General features: G+C 43.4%; 1 protein-coding gene across 2 annotated transcripts in view; it reads left to right on the top strand.

Moving 5' to 3' along the window:
• The window catches only part of RRAGD (Ras related GTP binding D), a 30208-nt gene extending 6828 nt beyond the window's left edge, over positions 1-23380 (top strand). For both annotated transcript variants that reach the window (XM_040350093.1, XM_040350094.1), the window contains exons 2-7: positions 4398-4693; positions 12179-12378; positions 13313-13427; positions 20497-20639; positions 20888-21030; positions 22729-23380. In XM_040350093.1, coding sequence (XP_040206027.1) covers positions 4398-4693; positions 12179-12378; positions 13313-13427; positions 20497-20639; positions 20888-21030; positions 22729-22877 — 1046 coding nt within the window. In that variant the 3' untranslated portion in view covers positions 22878-23380. The remainder of the gene's footprint in view (positions 1-4397; positions 4694-12178; positions 12379-13312; positions 13428-20496; positions 20640-20887; positions 21031-22728) is intronic.
• Positions 23381-25078: the final 1698 nt, after the last annotated feature.

Genomic DNA, 25078 nt, shown 5'->3' with positions numbered 1-25078 from the left:
ACTATTTGAACTGTTTGTAATACTTGGGATGTTTGTTAATTAACCACTTAAGCCCCGGACCAATATGCTGCTAAATGCCCAAAGGCGTTTTTACAATTCGGCACTGCGTCGCTTTAACAGACAATTGCGCGGTCGTGCGACGTGGCTCCCAAACAAAATTGGCGTCCTTTTTTCCCCACAATTTTGGTGGTATTTGATCACCTCTGCGGTTTTTATTTTTTGCGCTATAAACAAAAATAGAGCGACAATTTAGAAAAAAATGCAATATTTTTTCCTTTTTGCTATAATAAATATCCCCCAAAAACATATATAAAAACATTTTTTTTCCTCAGTTTAGGTCGATACGTATTCTTCTACCTATTTTTGGTAAAAAAAATTGCAATAAGTGTTTATTGATTGGTTTGCGCAAAATTTATAGTGTTTACAAAATAGGGGATAGTTTTTTTGCATTTTTATTAATTATTTTTTTTTTACTACTATTGGCGGCGATCAGAGATTTTTTTCGTGACTGCGACATTATGGCGGACACTTCGGACAATTTTGACACATTTTTGGGACCATTGTCATTTTCACAGCAAAAAATGCATTTAAATTGCATTCTTTATTGTGAAAATGACAGTTGCAGTTTGGGAGTTAACCACAGGGGGCGCTGTAGGAGTTAGGGTTCACCTAGTGTGTGTTTACAACTGTAGGGGGGTGTGGCTGTAGGACTGACGTCATCGATCGAGTCTCCCTATAAAAGGGATCACTCGATCACTCGATCGATGCAGCCGCCACAGTGAAGCACGGGGAAGCCGTGTTTACATACGGCTCTCCCCGTTCTTCAGCTCCGGGGAGCGATCGCGACGGAGCGGCTATAAACGAATAGCCGCGCCGTCGTCCCGGATCGCTCCCCGCGGGAATCCGCCCGCCGCACGCAGCGGGGGGTCCCGATCGGACCCCCCACCCGCTAGAAGGCAAGGACGTACTGTATATATACGCCCTTCTGCCTGTCCGTGCCATTTTGCGGACGTAAATAGTCGTGCGGCAGGCGTTAAGTGGTTAAACAAGACTTTTGATGGATTTTGGAGTGCTGTCATTTTTTCAGTGTTGCTATCAATTTGTCCAATGAGGAGAGATACTGCAGATGGAGCCGCTGCACTCATGCACATCACTGTATCGGATCGGGCTCAGGTATGAAAAGGGGGGGGGGGCTGCAGCACAGAAGGGTTTTCACCTTAATGCATAGAATACAACCACTTAATGGCAACAGCCCCCCGGGATGGAACCCTCCTAGGGAGAGAGAGCAAACCCAGCTCTACAGTGTTTCAGACTAACTTTTCCAGCCCCCTGCTGGACACTCCTTTCCATGGATTGGCTGGAGTATGAAAAATCTTCAGGGTGGTTATTTGCATCTCTCGCCCTAAAGTGGAGTTCCACCCAGAAATAGAACTTCTGCGGATTGGATTTCTCCACCCTTCCGGTGCCACATTTGGCAACTTTCAGGTGGGAGGGGGGAGTGGATACCTGTCAAATTCAGGTATCTTCTCCCACTTCCAGGCCCCTTCTCCTTCCCCCTGCTGCCTTATGGGAGAGACACAGGTCCCAGAAGACAGCAGGGACCATTCAGAGCGCGCAGCGCGACACACAATAGGAAGGCTTCACTTCCTGTTTCCCTTAGTAAGGATGCCGGAATCTGCACCCAGACCCGAGGGACGGGTCGGTTTCGGGTGCTGACATTGCGGGCTCCCTGGACAGGTAAGTGTCCTTATATTAAAAGTCAGCATCTACAGTATTTTCTCTTGGCTCTGACTGTTAAATTTAGAGCAAAGGCAAACTACTGCTGTTGTTTTCTTTTCTTCCCTACTACCAAGACACTGTTTAAAGCTTGGAGGAGGAGGTTTCATTCTATTCTGACTGTCCTATGAGGCTGCATGACCCCTAACCCTCTGTCTGGACAGTGCTGGTTGGCTCTGTGCTGATCACATGCACCATCCCAAAAAAAGAAAAAAAAAACTCTTTAGCAATACACACCAAACTAAGCATGCGCATAGTGCCTCCAAGGCTCTCTGTACTATCAGCAGATGGTTCAGAGACAGTAAAAAAGGGGGAGGATCAGAGAAGACAGGATCAAACAGCCTTTTTTATACAATGCATGAGATTAACCCCTTAGGTTCCACAGTGAGTATAACAAGCATGCTTTACTGCATATATACACTGATTTTACTGCTGTGGTTTTAGTAACACTTTAAGTCTAGGTGTTTTTTATCATAATCCATTCCCTGCATTACAGTAAAAAATGCCCACTAATTATCCTCTCCCCAAACACTTACCTGAGTCTGCTATTGATCCAGTGTTGTGCCCAGCTGCAGCTCTTCTCTCCTCTCTTCCTGCTCCCAAAAAGAACACTGAGTGCAGTGGGAGCCATTGGCTTCTGCTTCTGTCAGTCAAATACTGTCTCAGTGCCAAAATTTGGTACCTGAGCTTTTTCGGCATGACAGATGCGCATATGGCACTAAATGTGCTGCCCTATGTGTGACATGCAGAAACGTGTGTAAATCACGCAAAACTATTTGCTGCTATGCAAATGGGGCTTGAAGTGCAAAAACTTGTGTAAGTTGACAGTATATAAATGTGGATACCAAATAATATATACTATTATACTATATACTACTAGAGCTGCACGATTCTGGCAAAAATGAGAATCACCATTTTTTTGCCTAGAATAAACATCACGATTCTCGCGGCTTAACATTATCTTTCACATTTCACATTATAACTGAGCTAACTTTACTGTTTTTTTCTTCATTAAAGTGTATTTTTCCCCCCAAAAAAATGTGTTTGAAAGACTGCGGCGCAAATACAGTGTGACATAAATCATTGCATTTTATTCTCTAGGGTCTCTGCTAAAAAATATATATATATAATGTTTGGAGGTTCTAAGTAATTTTCTAGCAAAAAATACTGATTTTAACTTGTAAGCAACAAGTGTCAGAAAAAAGGCTTAGTTTTTAAGTGGTTAACCACTTGCTTACTGGGCACATATACCCCCTTCCTGCCCAAGCGAAATTTCAGCTTCCGGCACTGTGTCGCTTTAACTGACAATTGCGCGGTCGTGCGACATGGCTCCCAAACAAAATTGACGTCCTTTTTTCCCCACCAATAGAGCTTTCTATTGGTGGTATTTGCTCACCTCTGCTGTTTTTATTTTTTGTGCTATAAGCAAAAAAATAGCGGCAATTTTGAAAAAAAACACAATATTTTTTACTTTTTGCTATAATAAATATCCCAATTTAAAAAAAAAAAAAAAAAAAATTCTCAGTTTAGACCAATACGCATTCTTCTACATATTTTTGGTAAAAAAAATAAAAAATCGCAATAAGCGTATAGTGACTGGTTTGCGCAAAACAAAATAGGGGACATAATTATGATTTTTTTTTATTACATTTTTTTTACTAGTAATGGCGGCGATCTGCGATTTTTATTGGGACTGCGACATTATGGCGGACACATCTGACACTTTTGACACATTTTTGGGACCATTCACATTTATACAGCGATCAGTGCTATAAATATGCACTGATTACTGTATAAATGTGACTGGCAGGGAAGGGGTTAACACTAGGGAGCGAGGAAGGGGTTAAATGTGTTCCCTACTAGTGATTCTAACTGTGGGGGAAGGGGACTGACTGGGGGAGGTGACCGATCTGTGTCCCTATGTACAAGGCACACAGCATCGGTCTCCTCTCTCCCTGACAGGATGTGGATCTCTGTGTTCTCTGTGAGATCCACGGTCCTGCTCAGTTACTGGGCAATCGCTGGTGCCTGGCGGCCATCGCAGACCCCAGGCACGTGCATCGGGTTCACAGTAACGCGGCGGCGTGCGTGCCCCCTAGTGGCTCATATGACATCCTCTCAGAACAAGAGAGCTATAGTGCCGCCGTCAATTGACGGCGGCCGGTAGTAAGGAGGTTAAACTGACCTCATTTATAGACTGAAGTTCATCCCTTTCATCTAAAAGAACCAATGGGGTTGATTTACTAAAGGCAAATTCACTCTGCACTACAAGTGCACTTGGAAGTGCAGTCTCTGTAAATCTGAGGGGAATATCTGAAATCAGGGGAAGCTCTGCTGATTTTATCATCCAAAGTGGATTTCCCTTTAGTAAATTAGCCCAAATGTTTCTTTTCATCTCAGTGCCGAGCAATGTTGATAAATGTTTGCCGCTTTTTTTTCTTCTTTGACAGCTCTGAGCAGAGAACGGCTCTGCACCTGTTACCTGTTACATAAAATCATGAAAATGCCGAATTAAGATCTTGGGGGGTTGAATCGAGATCATGATTTTTTAACGTTCAATCGTGCAGCTCTATATACTACTATAATATAACATAATATAATATATACTTTTGTTTCTCCAGTCTTAGATTTCACAGATCCTTTCAGCACAGAAGTGAAGCCAAGAATCCTGCTGATGGGTTTACGAAGAAGCGGCAAATCTTCAATCCAAAAAGTGGTTTTTCATAAAATGTCTCCTAATGAGACTCTTTTTTTAGAGAGCACAAACAAGATCTGCAGGGAGGATGTCTCGAATAGTTCATTTGTGAATTTCCAGATATGGGACTTCCCAGGGCAAATTGATTTCTTCGATCCCACGTTTGACTATGAAATGATCTTTAGAGGAACCGGAGCACTAATATTTGTCATTGACTCACAGGTAAAATTTTGACCTTTAGATCATGTTCACATTACAAATTGTTACTTGGAAAAGCAGTATAAAAAGTATTGCACAATCAGAGCACAAGTGGATTAGAACTGTCAGGAAAACACTATCGCTTGGCTCTCGGGTGCTGCCACCGGCATCTTCGGTAAGGGAAGATGGCGGCTTCACTTCCTAGTTCCCTACTGCGCTTGCACAACTTGTGCTTCTTTTTCCCACTGCTCCCTGTTGTCTTCTGAGACCCGTGGGTCTCCCAAAAGACAGTGGGGGGGGGGGGGGGGGAGTGGCGTAGATACCGTGGGTGGCTCGGATATCTATGCCAGGAAGTGGAAACAAAATGCCTGTATTACACAGGTATCTGCTCCCCTCTGAAAGGTGTCAAATGTGACACCGAAAGGGGGGGGGGGGCGGGTTCTGAAAAGCAGAAGTTCCATTCTTTGTTGGAACTCCGCTTTAACATTAGAGGAAATAAAAAAAAAATAATCAAGATATACCAACTGACCTCACCCACCAATAAAGATCTGAGAAGGGGAAAGAAAGGGGGAAATAAAAGGGAGAAAGAGAGAGAGAGAAAAGGGAGGAGAACATAAAGATATTTCTCTTATCGTCCATGGACGGACACAGCCTTCTCAAGTCTTGACAAGTGGGTTATGTTCCTGTTCATAGGAGAGGACTAGGCAGAACATGTTATATATTTAAATACATGTTACTTTAACAGAGTTGAACAGCCCGGCCCAGGGGGCGGTCCCTCCAGAAATAACCCTCCTCCCTGCAGCATGCAGCCTCAGTTTTTTATGCCTAGCAAAGGAGAAGGACGTATGGCTCCCTTTGGGCCCAGCGCCCTGAAGAAATTTTACAAGGTTGATGTGAGTGCATCTTCCTTCGGCCGCAAGGTTTTGCAGGCGGCCGTTTAAAGTTACACCTTCTCCGTTGAGGAGCTCTGCTTGTTTGGGGTGAAGTTGTTTGTTTTTACAGATACTGTTCTCATCCCTCATTTTTGGACACTGCTTGGTGACGTCCCACTTGTTAAGACTTGAGAAGGCTGTGTCCGTCCATGGACGATAAGAGCAATGGGATTTTTTGTACTCACCGTAAAATCCTTTTCTCTTCGTCCATGGACGGACACAGCACCCACCCCTCCTTTTTTAGGTTTGTACTGCTTGTTACGAACAGAGGCAGCATGCTGCAGGGAGGAGGGTTATGTCTTGAGGGACCGCCCCCTGGGCGGGGCTGTTCAACTCTGTTAAAGTAATATGTATTTAAATATCTAACATGTTCTGCCTAGTCCTCTCCTATGAACAGGAACATAACCCACTTGTCAAGACTTGAGAAGGCTGTGTCCGTCCATGGACGACAGAGAAAAGGATTTTACGGTGAGTACAAAAAATTCTATTTTTTCAATATCCCCGCACCTGCTACTTTATAGGAGCAATGACTCTGGGTCAAAAGAGGGTAGCATATAGGATGGGCATCGCTGTTTTTTTATTTTATTTTAAAGTGATTGTAAACGATAACCTTGTGAAACAGCTTATTCAGTTTAAAATAGAAATGAAAGGCAAAACTTTTGTGTATAGATATAAAATAAAAACATTGTAAATACTTGTTTTCCCTTTTTTATAAGTGATCGCCATCCCTCTGTTCTCAGCTGTATAAGAGTTTGGGGAAGGATAAACAGCAGCACAATGAGCTTCCCAGTGAATAGCTGTGCAGCAGGGGGGGGGGGGTGTGTATCAGGACAAATATGATTGTTGGAAGAGAGCAGGGTGAGTTCCCAGCATAGCTAGAGGACTGACCACGCTGGGAAGGATGTGCTTCTATGCCTAGTGTGGTCAGTTTGAAATAGGAAAGCAGGGGGACTGGCAGAAACACCAGGGATTTCACTCAAAGGAAGCAATACAAAGAGAACAGGATACTTTTCCATACAACTACATGGTACAATAGGCACATATAAGGAATATGAAATGTTGGGGTAACAAACGCTTTAAGTACAAGTTAAAGCTGAACTAAACTCTGCTATAGCTCAGTGGTCCAACATCCTTCGCTGGCGCCTGCATCTTCTACCCAGCTTCTTCCAGGTATCTGGCTTTGGTGAGCGCAGGATGTGAGGTCATTCGCAATGAGCCGGAATTCACTTGTTCAGATCAATGTACGTTCCAAAGAAAAGTGCGAGCAGGCAGTTAGGTTTCTTTTATTGCCAAAGAGACAAAACATGCAATGTCTCTTCTGCAATAAAGAGTCTGCCTGCTTGCAGTTTCTAACCACTTGCTACTCTTAGGCCCCGTACACACGGCCGAGAAACTCGACGAGCAAAACACATCGTTTTGCTCGTCTAGTTCCTTGTGAAGCCGCCGAGGATCTTGGCGAGCCAAGTTTCCCCATTGACTAACGAGGAAATAGAGAGCATGTTCTCTATTTGGCCCGACGAGATCCTCATCGGTTTCCTCGGCCGAAAGTGTACACACAGCCGGGTTTCTCGGCAGAATACAGCTCCGATCGAGTTTCTGGCTGAATTCTGCCGAGAAACTAGGTTGTGTGTACGGGGCCTTAGGCAGTACAGTACATGCTTAGTACAGCTTTTTTTGTTAACTGAGCTAAAATACAGCCCAATAATTGGAATGTGCCTATGCACACAGGCGTGCATTCTTCAGTAAAAAAAAATAGAAAAATAGAAAAATCTGCATTTTTGGTTAGTAATTTACGTCTCATGCGCGCAATTGTGCGAATTTGCGCACGTTTGCGCACAAAATGTACACAGATTTATACATTAACATTTGTCAATCCATGAATAAGCTTCCACGCATGCTTGAAAATGTGTGCAAATTTGCGTGAAAATTGCCTGAACGCATATGTGCGATAATACATTTAAAAAAAAACGTTGGAAAAAGTAGTTGCTCAAACAGGAGTATCGTGTGCAATAGTACCCGTACATCCTCAGGGTCCAGTGGTTATACCAGGGTCAGGGCTGCAGATCAGCTACAGTCATGACCCCAGTATCTTTTTTTCAGCCGGTAATGATGAATAATGTAAAAGTGATTAGTGTGACTATAAAGCCACTGGATTACTTTTACATGTGGCAAAAGGTGGTCCCACGCCTACCATCAATTCCATGGGCTCTCCCATTCCACCAGGGAGCCTGAGACTGAAGCCGCCAGCTGACCATAGAGATAAGAGAGAAACTTACGTTCCCCAAACAACTTTATTATCTACGAAACCAATAGCAATGAGAATTATGACACTTCAGCCTCATACACACGCTCGGTTTACTCGGCAAGAACCAGCACGAAAACTGCTGGCAGAGCTTTCTTGCCGAGTAAACCGAGTGTGTGTACGAGGCTTTCAGGTTTCTCGACAATAAAAAATGCCCAGAATCTAGACGAGAAAAATAGAGAATGTGGGCCAGATCCACAAAAACCTGGCGCAACTTAAAAAATCCCATTTAAGTTACACTGCCTTAAAATTTCTACCTAAGTGCCCGATCCACAAAGCACTTAACTAGAAATTTAAATGAGGCGCGCTCCCGCGCCGGCTGTACTGCGCATGCGCGAAGTTACGTTACGCCGAGTTTTGTGGATCGCGCCGGCTTAAAAAAGTTGCTTCGGGAAAAAAAAAAAAAATTGACAGCGTCGCTCGGCATGCATTCCTGAGGGAGAACTCCATGCCAATTTTCAAAGAAAAAAACGGCATGGGTTCACCCCCCAGGAGCATACCAGGCCCTTAGGTCTGGTATGGGTTGTAAGGAGACCCCCCTACGTCGATTTTTCGGCATAGGGGGGTCCCCCTACAATCCATACCAGACCCGTATCCAAAGCACGCTACCCGGCCGGTCAGGAAAGGGAGTGGGGACGAGCGAGCGCCCCCCCCCCTCCTGAGCCGTGCCAGGCCGCATGCCCTCAACATGGGGGGGTTGGGTGCTCTGGGGCAGGGGGGCGCACTGCGGGCCCCCCCACCCCAGAGCACCCTGTCCCCATGTTGATGAGGACAGGACCTCTTCCCGACAACCCTTGCCGTTGGTTGTCGGGGTCTGCGGGCGGGGGCTTATCGGAATCTGGGAGTCCCCTCAAATAAGGGGGCCCCCAGATACCGGCCCCCCACCCTAAGTGAATGGATATGGGGTACATCGTACCCCTACCCATTCACCTGGAGGCAAAAAGTTAAAGTTATTAAACACACAACACAAGGGTTTTTAAAATATTTTATTAGTCTGCTCCGGAGGCCCCCCTGTCTTCTTTATTAGCTCTAATACCAGGGGGGGCTTCTTCTTCCACTCTCCGGGGGTCTTCTCCGCTCTCCGGGGGGGGGTCTTCTTCCGCTCTCCGGGGGTCTTCTTCTATCTCCGCCGCTCTCCGCTGTTGACTCGGCGAACCCCGGTTCTTCTGCAGCTGTCCGGTGCCTTCTCCTTCAGCGCTGGCTGCCTGCTATCTTCGTGTGTTAGCTCAATTACTAGCAGGCAGCCATCGCGGTCTTCTGTGACGTCAGGTTCTTCTTCTCCCTTCTTCCGATGTTGACTCGTCGCCTCTTGTCACTGTAATGATGGAAGCGCGCCTTGCATCCCATTTATATAGGCATCACCGTCCCATCATGCTCCGGTAGGTACCCACGTGGTGGGTGCACGTGGGTAGGCACCCACCACGTGGGTACCTGCCGGAGCATGATGGGACGGTGATGCCTATATAAATGGGATGCAAGGCGCGTTCCATCATTGCAGTGTCAAGAGGCGACGAGTCAACATCGGAAGAGGGGAGAAGAAGAACCTGACGTCACAGAAGACCGCGATGGCTGCCTGCTAGTAATTGAGCTAACACACGAAGATAGCAGGCAGCCAGCGCTGAAGGAGAAGGCACCGGACAGCTGCAGAAGAACCGGGGTTCGCCGAGTCAACAGCGGAGAGCGGCGGAGATAGAAGAAGACCCCCGGAGAGCGGAAAAAGACCCCCGGAGAGTGGAAGAAGAAGCCCCCCCTGGTATTAGAGCTAATAAAGAAGACAGGGGGGGCCTCCGGAGCAGACTAATAAAATATTTTAAAAACCCTTGTGTTGTGTGTTTAATAAGTTTAACTTTTTGCCTCCAGGTGAATGGGTAGGGGTAGGATGTACCCCATATCCATTCACTTAGGGTGGGGGGCCGGTATCTGGGGCCCCCCTTTTTGAGGGCACTCCCAGATTCCGATAAGCCCCCGCCCACAGACCCCGACAACCAACGGCAAGGGTTGTCGGGAAGAGGTCCTGTCCTCATCAACATGGGGACAGGGTGCTCTGGGGTGGGGGGGCCCGCAGTGCGCCCCCCTGCCCCAGAGCACCCAACCCCCCCATGTTGAGGGCATGCGGCCTGGCACGGCTCAGGAGGGGGGGGTGCTCGCTCGTCCCCACTCCCATTCCTGGCCGGCCGGGTAGCGTGCTTTGGATACGGGTCTGGTATGGATTGTAGGGGGACCCCCTACGTCGATTTTTCGGCGTAGGGGGGTCTCCTTACAACCCATACCAGACCTAAGGGCCTGGTATGCTCCTGGGGGGGGGGGAACCCATGCCGGTTTTGTTTTTACAAATTGCCGTGGAGTTCTCCCTCGGGAATGCATACCAAATGCCGTCGCTTGAATGGGCTTTTACATGGTGTTACTAGTTTACACTTTGTAACACCAGCCCTAGTTTTACACTTGCAAACTAAAACTTACGGCGAAAAAACGAAGCTGAAAAGCTTTGTGGATCGCCTTAAGTGCTAATTTGCATACTAGAAGCGGCATTTCGACTCGAAATGCCCCCAGCGGCGGATGCGGTACTGCATCCTAAGATTCGGCAGTGTAATTCAATTACACATGCCGGATCTTCTGCCTAACTTTGGAAAACTGCTTCTGTGGATCAGTTCCAAAGTTAGGACAAGGGATACGATGGAGTAACAGCAGTTACTCCGTCGTATCTCTTTTGTGGATCTGGCCCCATGTTCTCTATTTTTCTTGTTGTGCGATTCTCTGCAGTTTTCCTGCCGAGAAACCCGAGAGTGTGTATACTTACCTGTGGCTGTGGAAACCTGTGCATGCTCGAAATGACTTTGACGCATGCGTGGTAGCTTCCTAGGCATAGGTAGGGTGCAGCAAGATGGCGGCGACGGCATCGAATGTGATGAGCGCATGCTCATCGCACGCGATGACGTCACCGTGTTCTTGCCTTTCAAGAGAACCGCGGTACATTCTTCATTTTTAATAAAGGCCTTTTTCAAAAACCTGTGTACTGTTTTTATTTATTTTTGACACTTTTTTGGGGTGAATGAGTAGGGGTACAATATACCTCTACTCATTCACCTGTGGGGGACGGGTCTGGGGGCCCCCTTGTTAAAGGGGGCTTCCTGATTCAGATAAGCCTCCTGCCCGCAGACCCGCAAAGCCACCACCCAGGGTTGTTTGGATAAGGCCCTTGTCCCCATCAACCTTCCCCCAAAGCACCTAACCCCCATGTTGAGAGCATGTGGCCTGGTATGGTTCAGGAGGGGGGGTGCTCGCTAGTCCCCACTTTCCTGACCTGCCGGGCTGCATGCTCGGATAACAGTCTGGTATGGATTATGGGGGTACCCCACACCTTTTTAATTGTAATTTTGGCATGGGGGTTCCCCTTAAAGCGGGGGTTCACCCTAAAAACTATTTTCTAACATTACATTGACATGACTCTCGACAATGACAGTATGCCGTTTTTTTTTTGCAGCTATTTTCTTCCCTGGCTTCCGGGTAGTGAATCCCGCGGGAGTGGGCGTTCCTATCCAGCAGGTGATTGACGTGATGACAAAAACTAGCTCCCCCCGTCGCATAAGGAGCGTCACGAGTTGCCGAAAGAAGCCGAACGGCGAGTCGGCGCTATATGGCGCCTGCGCACCACCGTTCGGCTTCTTTCGGCGAACCGTGACGCTCCTTATGCGACGGGGGGAGGTAGTTTTTGTCATCACGTCAATCACCTGCTGGATAGGAACGCCCACTCCCTCGGGATTCACTACCCAGAAGCCAGGGAAGAAAATAGCTGTACGAAGGTATGTACAGCAAAAAAAAAACGGCATACTGTCATTGTCGAGAGTCATGTCAATGTAATGTTAGAAAATTGTTTTTAGGGTGAACCCCCGCTTTAAAATCCATACCAGACCAGAGGGTCTGGTATGGTCTTGCAGGGGACTCATGCCGTTATTTTTATTTTTTTTTCATTTTGGCATGAGGTTACCGCTCAAGATCCATACCAGACTCAAAGGGTCTGGTATGGTCGGTTCAAAGTCGGATCCCGTTCATTGAAGTTGCATGGAAGTCGGACATGAAGTCGTAGGGCAAAGTCGGATCGTCCAACTTTCAATGGATTAAGTAAATTGCACCTTCTGCTAGATTCAGGTGTAAATGATTAATACTTTAGATAGCTGCCCTGGTTAACAGAGTTCAACAGTATACAGAAATAATTGTTTTGTCATTTGTAAATGTTTCTGTAACACTCTCTTTTTTCTGTTTTATGATGATAACCAGGATGATTATATGGAAGCACTCGCTAGATTACACCTCACGGTCACTAGCGCTTACAAAGTGAACCCTGATATTAACTTTGAGGTTTTTATTCATAAAGTTGATGGGTTGTCAGATGATCACAAAATAGAGACTCAAAGAGATATCCACCAGAGAGCAAATGATGACCTTACTGATGCTGGGCTGGAGAAAATTCACCTCAGGTAAGACACACTTAATGTACTGTATAGAATGGCAAGGTACACTTTTATTATACAGTATACTTTGCTTCAAAAACCTGGCTTTGTTTGCTGATCATGAATTTAACAACACAAAAGGGATTAAAAAAAAGTCAGTCATTCATTCATCTATAACTGCGTATAAATCACACGCAGGTTGATAAATAAAAGATATGTCCATTCATAATTTAAAAAAAATTGTTATAAATTGGCATGGAATACTTACAACGGTTGCTTGTATTTTTCTTATGGCTCTGTATATGTTTTGGTAAACTTAGGAGTGTAGGCTTTTTCTGTCCTGCAGGAGACATTTTTCACTTGCAAAACTGTTTATTCCCTGAGGTATTTCCGCTCCGCTGGAAATAGATTTTTCTTTTGTCACATAGTTTTCCCTCTGGTGGTTCTTTTGTTTTATAATGGTTGAAGGATGTGATAACTATCAGGGCAATCATAGACTTTGTAAAGTTGTAGACTAATACCTCTATTAGTTGTTTTACCCTTTTCAACGGTTTCTTTATGCAACCAATAATTTTTTGTTTGTTTTCCTTGATTACACGTTCTTTGACTGAATGTACGTCTGCATTCTGAATACTGTGTGCTGAACTGATGCATGCAAAACACAAAATAAAAATATTATGAAGCTAAATTTGATTCATTTATTTATAAAACCAATTTTTTTTTCAGCCTGTGTAAAGTTGTAAAATATACGATGTGGTCCTTGTTCTGAAAAGTTGGAGAATTGGCTGACAGTGGATGTCATTTCACCTTCTGCCCTAGCTTGGGGGGAGGGGGGAATACTTTGGCATTGTTGGTCTCAGCTCTGAAAGTACTAATCTGTTTCTTACGATGAAAAATCACAGATTTTACAATATCATACTCAATTTTTTATATTAATACTGTGTTTTGTTTTTTTTTGCAGCTTTTATCTTACTAGTATATATGACCATTCAATCTTTGAAGCTTTCAGCAAAGTTGTTCAAAAACTAATCCCACAGCTTCCAACTTTAGAGAACCTGCTGAACATTTTTATATCCGTAAGTCAATTTACATATTTATATGTTAAAAAGTATAAAATAATTTTTCATGTTATTATTAAAGGTAGCATTTGAGTATTTTGTTTCTGCAAAACTATCCCAATACATTTTAAATGTCAGCCGGCCACATGTTCTAAGTAAGGATGAGCTCCGACGTGTTCGCACACCCCACGTGCAGAGCCCGCCAGGAAGTCGGCGCTGCACTGCGCTTATCACAGGCAGTGAGACATTTCCAGGGGAGCTGCTGCAGAGATCGGGAAATGTCTCACTGCCTGTGATTAGCACAGCGCAGTGCCGACTTCCTGGCAGGCTCTGCACGTGTGGGGTGTGCGAACACGCCGGAGCTCATCCTTAGTTCTAAGGGAAACATTCATGTCACCTACCATTGTATTTGCAGTAAATGCACATTTTGCATTATTATTATTATAATATTTTGTTTACCTGAAAGTAATTTTTGGTGAGGTTTTATTTACTGTTTCATATTTTGATTAGTGTTTTTATGTTCAGATTGTCACTGCTGCTGTAATTGTTATCTCTTATGAAGCACTGAGAAAGCTATAACGTATCTTGGTAAGCAAAGGGTGCAGTGCATACCTGAGAAACTAGAATAAGCAAGAACAATTATAAAACTGCTGTGATTGTTCTCGACAAAGGTGGAAACTGTCTTTACAGGAGTCTCTTAGAACTTTTGCAAACCTTGAAGCAAACAGAGCATGTTGCTCTGCAGAGAGACTGTGTGGAGGCAGCCTTGACAAGTTCGAATTTTTATTATTTTTTTGGACATTTCCTCGTCAGAAATAGATTGTGTTTGTATGGATGCTAGAATTTATTTTATACTTATTTGCTGTGGCCAACCAGGATGTGTTGAATATTACATTTGATGTGGAATTTAGCTAGTAGAAGACTGTTTGAAATTGTTGTGTGGATTCTTAAAGTGGTTGTAAAGGATTGTTTTTTGTTTTTTTTTATAAAAAACATGTCATACTTTCCTCCACTGTGCAGATCAGTGGCCTGATCGTCCATTTTTGGGGTCCCACTGCGGCTCTTGCGGCTCTTCCACACAGTAGATATCCCCCTTGGAGAAGCACTCTCTTGAGGGGGTTACCTTGGGTCCACAGACTCGGGCCCGGCACCCGCCTCATTGGATTTGATTGACAACAGCGGGAGCCAATGGCTCAATCTATCCAATCAAGAGCCAGGAACCTGTGGAGAGAGGGATGGCGGGGACACACCAACGGAAACGGAAAACGGGGGGCTGGTGGGCCGGTGACTGCATGGTGTTTTTTCACCTTAATGCATAGGATGCATTAAGGTGAAAAAACACAAGCCTTTACAACTCATTTAATGCCTGTACACCCTTCTTGCTGAGGCCATCATTCCCATGAGACAGCCATTGAAAGGCTGCTGTCTTGAAGGCGATAAAGCTGCTTTTAGGGAAGGTAATAATAAGAGGCTTGTCATCTGACCACACAAACAGCAGAGAGCTGGACGGTGCAGACTTGTAGTGGATGGAGAAAGGCGCTCGCAATGTGGTTATCCAGCTGGGGTTTCTGCAGGAAAAAAACTGCCAGTCCTTACAACGGTATTGTTTATAGCCGGAACAAATGCTGTTTATATAGGAAAAACAATAACTTCCATGTATGTTGGTCAATTATTTATCTATTTATGGGCAGCATTACACAGAAGAACTGTTAAAGCGGAGGTCTGCCCACCCCTGCAAAATTGAAAAGCCAGCTGCAAATACTGCCGCTGCTGACTTTTAATAATAGAACACTTACCTGTCCTGAATACCAGCGATGTTTCCATCACCTGTCGGGTGCTGTCACCACCATTGCCGGTGGCTCTCCTACTGGCCTGGCAGCGAGGGGACGGAGGAGGGAGACGAGCTGCCGACGTAATGCACCACGGCCTGGTCTCCCGAAAGTGGGAATAGAAAGACAGGTATCCGCTCCCCCGAAAGGTGCCAAATCTGGCACCACAGGGGGGAGGAGACAAATAAACTGAACTCTGCTTTAATAGAAAATAAATTGTGATTAATATACATCGTTGGCATTCCAGACCTGAAATAGCTGGAGGGTTATGCTTAACAAAAGCATTATATTCTCTTACTGCAGGTTGCTATGGAGAGACTCTTCTTTTACACAGTAACTGACAGCTTTGCAGACATAGTTTGCAGAAATCTGTTCAGTGGGCATATTTTAAAAATGCAGACAAGTGTAAGTATAGACAGCCTGCTTAGATTTGTATGCCCTTGGAAGACATGCAAATTCATGGCAGGAGTAAGGAGTAAATGCCAACAAATTCAAATGAGAATTTTCGGTTGAAAGTGAAAAAAAAAAAGACATATGATACAGTCTGTCACTAGAATGTACAAAGCAGCAGTTTTTTCTAATTAGCCCCAATTATAGTTTTATTACCTGTTGGTTGTGCCAGTAGATCTGTTATGCTTACACTTCCTTTAAGGCTGATGTCACACGGGCAACTCTGCAGCTAGTAACACATCACCAGTAACTGAGACGAGTAGGAGAGTCTTACACATACTGTACCTCTGTGGAATCACTCTCAAACTTGCACTGAATGCCATCAAATCTAACTAACTAGCCGTAGGCCTAGCTAGTGGAAGGCGATTCCATAGAGACTGTCAAGCAGTTTCTTAGTGATTTGTCACCAGCGTTCAGCCTAACAGGGTGATATCCTGAAATTGCACAGCAGCATTATCATGCTGTGAACAGAGTATTCTCAGATGGTCATGAAGCTTTAAAAGAACTTAAAAATGACACAAAATTATATCCCTATTCTCCCTAAATAATCCATATACATCCACTACTTAAATGAGAAGTGCAGGATAGCAACATCTATACTCACTTATATGTTTGCAGCATCCCAATCTGAAAACGGCAGCTGGCCCCCGTCAGGTCTAAGGCCTCGTACACACGACAGAGTTTCTCGGCAGAATTCACAGAGAAACTCGGTCAAAACCCGGATTCTGCCGAGAAACTCTGTCGTCTGTACAGTTTTGGCTCGATGGAGCCGCCGAGGAGCTCGACGAGAAAATAGAGAACATGTTCTCTATTTTCTCGTTGTTCAATGGGAGAAGGCGGCCCGCCGAGCTCCTCGGCGGCTTCATCCCAGAACTCGACGAGGAACTTGACGTGCCAAGCACGTCGAGTTCCTCTGTCGTGTGTACGGGGCCTAAGCCAGAGAACTGAGTGATACAATTACCACTAATTGCTCAGTTCTCAGTCTTCTCTGAGCAGAGAGGGGTGACTGTCGCTGCTCTCAGCTCTGCCCCTCTGGCAATCACTGGAGCTTTGGGCTGTGGAGGGGTGACTGTCTCAGGCTCTCAGTGGCACGCAAGCTACCGGTCAGGAATCTGGGTTTTACTTTAGTGCACTCCTGTGACCTAAAAGAGAAGTATGGCCAAAAAAAGCCCTGTCATTTATTTTTTCTTACTGGGTTTAAACACCTCTCCAACCTCTCCTTTATCCCCTCAATTCCATTTTTTGGAACATGTTAGTTTTGACTAGTGCACTGCTCTATGCAGACTACTGATCTAATAGTCCATAGTGAATCTTGGGAGCAAGGAAGGGAGGCTATGTTCCTACACAGTGTGACCATGAAGAATGAATCTAGCCACCCTCTAATAGATAGTCAGGTTACAGCAGCAAATGAAAGGAATCTGGAGACTTGGAGGGGGCTGAGAACAGAAGGTACTTTTTGAGTTAAAAATACATATTTGTATAGGTATTTTAAAACCAGAGTATAGTGTAACTTTAAAGCGGAGTTCCACCCAAAAGTGGAACTTCCGCTTATATGCTTCCTCCCCCTTTCCGGACCCCAAGGGTCTGAGCCAGAGCTGGTGGAACTGAGTTCCACCAAGTTTCCCCTGAAAAAAAGCCTTGTGTATATATATATAATTAATATATGAATATTTCTAGCACTTTAGCGCTTGGTATGAAAATTTAAAGAGACAGCAGACTTTTTGTTGTTTTTTGCATGCACATATCTTGTATTCAGATAGAGGTTGCTGCAGTTTAATTAATGACTGGGACACTAAGTGCGGGTTAATTTCTAGTTTTTCTGTAGTTTTAACTGTAATTGACACTTGTGCTGAGCAGCTTGGTCTTTTATTGGTAGTGGAAAAAATAATGGACCTATTGGCCCAATCAAGAGGTACAAACACATGTTATGGAAGGATTCAGAAAAACAAAAAACAATATTTTATTGCTATTTGATGGATTGCAGTTCCACTTCATAAACCTTGCAATCTAGAAAATGTGTGTGGGGTGTGTGCTAGAACAAGCATAACAGTTCCACCACAGGTATCAATGGATGAATCATTCAAAAAAAATCAATATCTCAAAGTATCAAATATGAAACAGAGAACTTGGCTTGCGGCTGTAACTTGCCTTCTTATAGATATGATGAATGTTACTGAGGCTTTGATTTCCCATAGAAGGGAAAATACAGATGTACAATGAATAGGAGCAACTTTTACCCAATTCAGTGGGTCAAAAATGTGCATTATAACTATATCTAAAGGCCTGATGGGCAAATTTGCTATCAATTGCATTATAAATATGCTCCTATAATAAAATTAGATTACTGAACTAAAAAGGTGATTTATAATTCATATATACACAAAATATCAACTTTAAAGTACTGTAATAATATATTACTATTGGACTGTTTAAATACTTAAAGAGGAGCTCCAGTCCATAAAAAATCTAAAGTCAGGAGCTACAAATACTGTAGCTACTGACTTTTAATATTAGGACCCTTACCTGTCCAGGGATCCTGCAATGCCAGCACCCCGAGCCGATTCGTAAATCGTCTTTTGGGGCAGGCGCTGGCATTGTAAGTAAGAGAAACCACCATTGAAGCCTACAGGCGTCACAGCTGGTTTCCTACTGTGCATTGTTAGAGTGCTGGTGAGGGTCTTGAAAAGAGGAGGATTGGAGCTGCTTTGTGCAAAACCATTAAAGAGAGCAGGTCAGTATAACATGTTTGTTATTTTTATTTTAATGCTTTAGTGTCACTTTAATATAAAATAAACAAGCAAAAAAAAAATCAGGAAAATAATAGCCAAAGAAAGAAGGGGAAGACAGAGTTAATTGGGGCTGATTAGGATGAACTAAGAGTTAAAAAAGCATCAATAAATAAGGGTAATACAATTTTGTGTATATACATAAGTAATGTTGTAGCTTTTCTCTGAACATTAGATAAACACAGTGTCAGAGGATTACTTTCTTGACAAAAAGCAGCTGCTGCATTTATACAGCAAGTCCTGGCTTTGTGAAGGGGTTGCGGGCAGAAGGAACGTACTGCACATGCTTTGTGTACTTTGAACCTCTGCAAAGTAAAAAAAAAAAAAAAAAAAAACATAAACAAATGTAAAAATGGAAGAATCTGTGAAATCAGTAAAAATCGGAACCTGGTTTCAATAAAGTATCCATTACATAGCAGCAAATTATGTACATTTGTGCAGAGCAGTGTGGGAGTCTCCTGGAAGCCCTACCTGATGAGATGATGAGACAATGATGAGACCATAGCCAGCCTGAGGCAGTTCGTTTAAAAACTGTGCCATGAATACTAGGATAAACGGGTGAGACCGGATGGCACGGCACTGGCAGTCAAGGATGCCCAGGCAACAGCAGGAATATACAGTGTATATGTGTGTGTGTGTGTGTGTATATATATATATATATATATATATATATATATATATATATATGTGTAGCGCCCTGCTACTGATTACCAGGCCCTATGTTCAAATTTTGTGGGTGTCTGAGCTGATAATTAGCTCAGACTTTGTTAATTAAAGCGGTGGTTCCCCTAGAAATAAAATGTTGACATCGCATTTAGCAAATAAATTACAGTTAGAATCGGCTTGTTTTATTTAAAAAATACCTCCGTACGTATCGTTTCCATTATTCGGTCCCACCGCCACTTCCGGGTACGATGCAGGCGGTGGGCGTTCCTAATTGATTGACAGGCATCCGAACGACGCATCCATCGCGTCACGAGATGCCGAAAAAAGCCGAACGTCGGTGCGGCTCTATACGGCGCATGCGCACCGACGTTCGGCTTTTTCCGGCATCTCGTGACGCGATGGATGCGTCGTTCGGATGCCTGTCAATCAATTAGGAACGCCCACAGCCTGCATCGTACCCGGAAGTGGCGGTGGGACCGAATAATGGAAACGATACGTACGGAGGTATTTTTTAAATAAAACAACCCGATTCTAACTGTAATTTATTTGCTAAATGCGATGTCAACATTTTGTTTTTAGGGGAACCACCGCTTTAAGGCTAAATCAGCCTCTGTTCCGGCTTTGGCTGTGCTTGGAGGTATTTCCCTTTGTTTGCTTGTGGGTGGCATTGCCACCATAGGCCCATGTTGGAACTCAAGCAGGTCAGGGTGTATTGGGTGTCTTTCTCCAGGAACAGCCCAGTGGGAGTGGTCTCCCCGCTGGGCATGCTGGGGAAGGATACTTAAGGGGCAGACACCATTTCTTGTGGCCCTTTTTACCGCCTCGTGGCCCTCCTGGCACAAGGTATGTGCTGCATGATTTTTGGCCTCGGGACCATGTTGGCCCGAGGCTGCGTTCCTACCAGGTAGGCCCAGTTGTCCTGACTGGGGCCTACGCTTTGAAGGTGATCCTGTGCTGTCTGTCCTGCGGGAGGAAGCCGCTCAATGGAGGAAACCAGGGGAGGACCTGTCCCAGAAATGACCGAGCGGAAGGCTGGTACTTTGGGAGAGGCCTGGTAACTTTATTGGAGGATATATATATATATATATATATATATATATATATATATATATATATATATATATATAGCAGTAACAGCCTTTAAAGCACCCTTAGTGGCAGAAGATTTGGGGAATTCTGAACCACCAAAAACAATCCATAATACATTTTGTCTGAATTTAACAATTTGTGAAATTGAAAATTAATTCTAACTACCAGCCATACCAACCAATTAACAAGAAATGTTGTAGCGCTATATAGTGTGTCCCAGATCAGTATTGATTGCAATTCTATTCTCTGTGTCATTCTTCATTACAGAATTCAGGGATAGAGAAAGCATTCCTTTTTGATGTAGTCAGTAAAATCTACATAGCAACAGACAGCACTCCAGTGGACATGCAGACATACGAGCTGTGCTGCGACATGATTGATGTTGTCATTGATATTTCTTCCATCTATGGGTATGGCACTAAAATGTAGATTTCACTTGTAATGTCAATTTCAACTTTACAGTGCAGAATATATTGATGAATTAAAAAAATGACAAAATGTATTAGAAGGTTTGTAAAGAATCCGAAATTGTAGACAAGGAAAAGTAACTATTTGGGTGAAATATGTTCTTTTTTATGTAACATTTCCATGTAAGTTACTGTCTTATAGGTTAGGGTTCTCTTTAATGGTATTTCTATTTTATTTATTTTTATAACAGGTTGAAGGGAGCAGGTACCCCTTATGACAAAGAGTCCCTGGCAATCATAAAGCTAAACAACACAACAGTTTTGTATCTAAAAGAAGTTACAAAATTTCTAGCTCTTGTGTGTTTTGTCAGAGAAGAAAGTTTTGAAAGAAAAGGTAATAAAATGTTTTTTAAATAATTGTTTTCCATTTGTTTTTTAAATTACATTCTCACATGTCGGATCCCAAGTCGTGGCAGTGTGAACTGAGCCTGAGAGCTGATTTCACTCAGGTATACAGGTATAGGTGATTCAGGTAATGACTGACAAAAAAGAGGCTAACTATAAGAAAATTTGAAGAGTAGGCTACATGCTGCTGAGACTCGTTGGTAGTCGTCTCACGTGCAGCATGATGGAATCAATGTGAATATAATGAGATTGCTGTTAAACAGTAGTTAAATTCCCAACAGCAAATAGATTTAATCGCCTGTGTAGCCCTAGGCTAACATACACAACTGATTTTAATCTCTTGCTACTGAAATAATAACCACTTGCTGGAAGTCACCTGAGAGGCTGCTTTTGTAGACTTCCTTATAAAAAGGGTAGTTGCATGGATGTATGTGGCCTGATAACTTAAAGTGGATGTAAACCCTCTCCCAGTAAAGTGAACAGCCTCATATGATACACAGAGATGAAACAAGTATCCCTACATAAGTTTTACATGTATATCTGTTGTCTTTAGCTTTCTACACTCTTTAGAAAGTGCTACAATTTTTCCTGTTTCAGCAGTGGGAGGGGGGTCTGGGCATACACTGTGTGAGAGCTGATTGCAGGAAAGAAGCCCCCCCCCCCACCTCCACAAAGGCAGAGGAATGAAGGAACATGCAGAGCTGTACTGTGAATAAACCAGCTCTCTGATAATCTCCCCCTAAGCTCCCTCCCCGACACAAATTTTCAGCTGCTGTTATCTCATGTGTAGGAGAACTTGACAGAAGTAACTCTGCTAACAGAGGAACAGAGCAGCAGAAAGATAGGGGACTTAAAGGTTTTGAGAGAGATAGGTAAACACTACAGATGTATGTTCCTAGGTCAGATTTCATAAATGGGGGTTACAACCACTTTAAAGTGATTGTTACCCCCCCCCCAAAAAAAATATATGATGCTCCTGTCTCTTTAAGGTACAAGCTGTAGCATAGTGTTTTTGCTTTGTCAATTGCCCCTTTCTATCTCCTACAGTACCTGGTTGATCTTGCCTGGTTCTGACTTCCCCCCTGTGAGTTGACCACGTTTATTATGGTTGCTGATCCCTGAAAGCGTGTGCCTCTGGCATTGCGGCTCTCCTCTGTGTGTCTCTCCATCTCACCCCTTTGTCATGACAAAGAGCATGCACGTGAAGACAGGACTGAACTCCAGGCACTGGCAACCTGATTTTTAAAAGTCAGCAACTACAGTATTTGTAGCTGCTGACTTTTTTTATTAAATTTTTTAAGACTAAAGTTTCTCTTTAAAAAAAGATCTGACTGGAATATATAGAAAAATAAAAATGTCTGATTGAAATATATAAATCATTGGCTTTTTTGGTGTACTGAAAATATAAAGTACCTATACACCTTTTCTGTAAACATTAACCACTAAAAGGCTCTTGGGAGGGGGAGTTAGAGGTACATATGGAAGTTGGGTGCATGCCTTAGGTTTGAATCACCACAAATATATAAAACAAAATTATATCCAGAAAAAAAAGACCACAGAACTATCTATATAACTAAAATGGTGCTACATTGATGCATACTGCTTAATATACTATAGCCTTTAGATTAGAATCTGCAACACTGTAATGTAATGCTTAAAACATTTACAATTGTATTTCTTTGTGCAGGTTTAATAGATTACAATTTCCATTGCTTTCGTAAAGCTATTCAAGAAGTCTTTGAGGTGAGAGTGAAAGTGCTCAGATCTCGCAAACACTTGAGTCAAATACGAAAAAGCAGAAATACTCCCAATGGCACCTCAAGAGTTCCTGTCTAGGACTGAGGACACCCCCAATGCTGCTATGAAGTCAAGAAACCACCTTTGGGACAGATGCAATAGGACATTTCTTTGACAACTGAAATCATTATTTACTTATTTCACGTAATTGTACACAAGGGATATGATGCTGGATAAATATCTACCACCAGATAGCTCCAGCTCAAACTATTTCTATTTGGTTCCAGAAATCATTGGAGAAGGATCAGAACCTTTGTAAGGCTATTCTTGCGGCCACCAGGAAGATTTTGTATGGTTTCCTGTAGAATTGACAAAGCAGGAATGGACTGAAAATACTCACAATGGAGACACAAATCGTAGTAAAACCTGACATGGGTTCTAAATTTCTGTGCCATGCACTTCTGGTTTCTGTTGGCCAATACCTAGTTTTCTATATCTCCATCAATTATCAGATTAAAGTGTTAGTAAATCCACAACAGTAAAATCAGTGTGCATATGCAGTAAAGCATGCTTGTTTTACTCACCGTGGAACCTAAGGGGTTAATCCTCTGCAAGCCTCTGCACATGCTCAGTTTGGTGTGTATTGCTAGAGAGTTTTTTTTTTTGGGGGGGGGGGGGGGGTGCATGTGATCGGCACAGGGCCAATCAGCACTGTCCAGACAGAAAGTCAGGCATCATGCAGCCTCATAAGACATTCAGAGGAGAATGAAACTCCTCCTACAAATTTTAACCAGACACTGATAGAAGTCATAAGACTGCTATATACTGCTGATGAGAAAAGGTATTTGGCAGTGTATATTTACTAAAATAATTGCATTTTCATGTTCTGTGCACTGTGAGTGACCAGATATAGTGAATGCAGGGTTATGGGTTGAGTAACACTTTAGGAGAAAGCTAGAAACCAAGAGTATCCAGACATGCTCGCTACTTTTCTTTAAATTTACAGAATGGAGACAAAGGGCCAGATCCACGCAGCGCATCGTAATTTTAGGTAGGCGTAGTGTATCGTAGTAACGCTACGCCGCCGCAACTTTGAGAGGCAAGTGCTGTATTCACAAAGCACTTGCCTCTAAAGTTACGGTGGCGTAGCGTAAATCTGCCGGCGTAAGGGCGCGGAATTCAAATGTTAAAGATGTGGGCGTGTTTTATGTTAATTTTACTTGACCCGACGTAAATTATGTTTTTTCTGAACGGCGCATGCGCCGTCCGTGGGGGTATCCCAGTGCGCATTCTCCAAATTAACCCGCAACAAGCCAATGCTTTCGACGTGATTGTCATTCTACGCAAAGCCCTATTCACGAACGTTTTACGCAAACGACGTACACGACAGAAAATTTGACGCTGGCCTGACGTCCATACTTAACATTGGCTACGCCTCATATAGCAGGGGTAACGTTACGCCGAAAAAAGCCTTACAGAAACGATGTAAAAAAATGCGCCGGCCGGACGTACGTTTGTGAATTGGCGTATCTAGCTAATTTGCATACTCGACGCGGAAATCGACGGAAGCGCCACCTAGCGGCCAGCGTAAATATGCACCTTAGATCAGACGGCGTACTAAGAAGTACGCCAGTCGGATCTAGCCCAGCTTCAGGTGTATCTTGTTTTGTGGATACAAAACAAACATACGCTGGAGCAACCTAGAAGTTACGCGGCGTATCAATAGATACGCCAGCGTAACTGCTTCGTGGATCTGGCCCAAAAACACTAACCCCACCCTCTTCATTACTTGATCTGCACCCTAGTTGACAAGTGACAATCTGCACTGTATTATCTTAGAATATATAGTAAGAGTTCATTAATTATAAACAAAAGAATAACATTGTGACACAATGAAAAACTCTTCAGTCATGGTTAAGTATATTTGAAAACATACAAATGTACTTTTTTTATTATAGCAGTACAAAGCGCAGTAGACAGCATTTCGTCAATGTTTTATTCATGACTTCTAGTTTATCAGTACACCCGGTATGTATGCAGGAAGCTTACTACTAAACAAAAGCACAGTTGACTCCCCAGTTTGCTAACACTATTTTACTGCTACGTATAACCATTATTTTGTAGGTTTTATGATTTTTATATTGTAAATGTATTTTTGCACAGAAGAGGTATGAATATGCACTTTTTATACTACTAATGAAACTGAAATGTGTGTTTGTTCTTCCACTTATAATACTGAATCTAATAGGAAAGTAAATAATTTATTACATTTTTGCTAATAGAACTGAAAAAAATCTAAT

This window comes from Rana temporaria, chromosome 4, assembly GCF_905171775.1.
Source record: "Rana temporaria chromosome 4, aRanTem1.1, whole genome shotgun sequence".
NCBI lineage: Eukaryota > Metazoa > Chordata > Amphibia > Anura > Ranidae > Rana > Rana temporaria.
The sequence above is the reverse complement of the archived record's forward strand: the minus strand, read 5'-3'. Positions and strand labels throughout refer to the sequence as shown.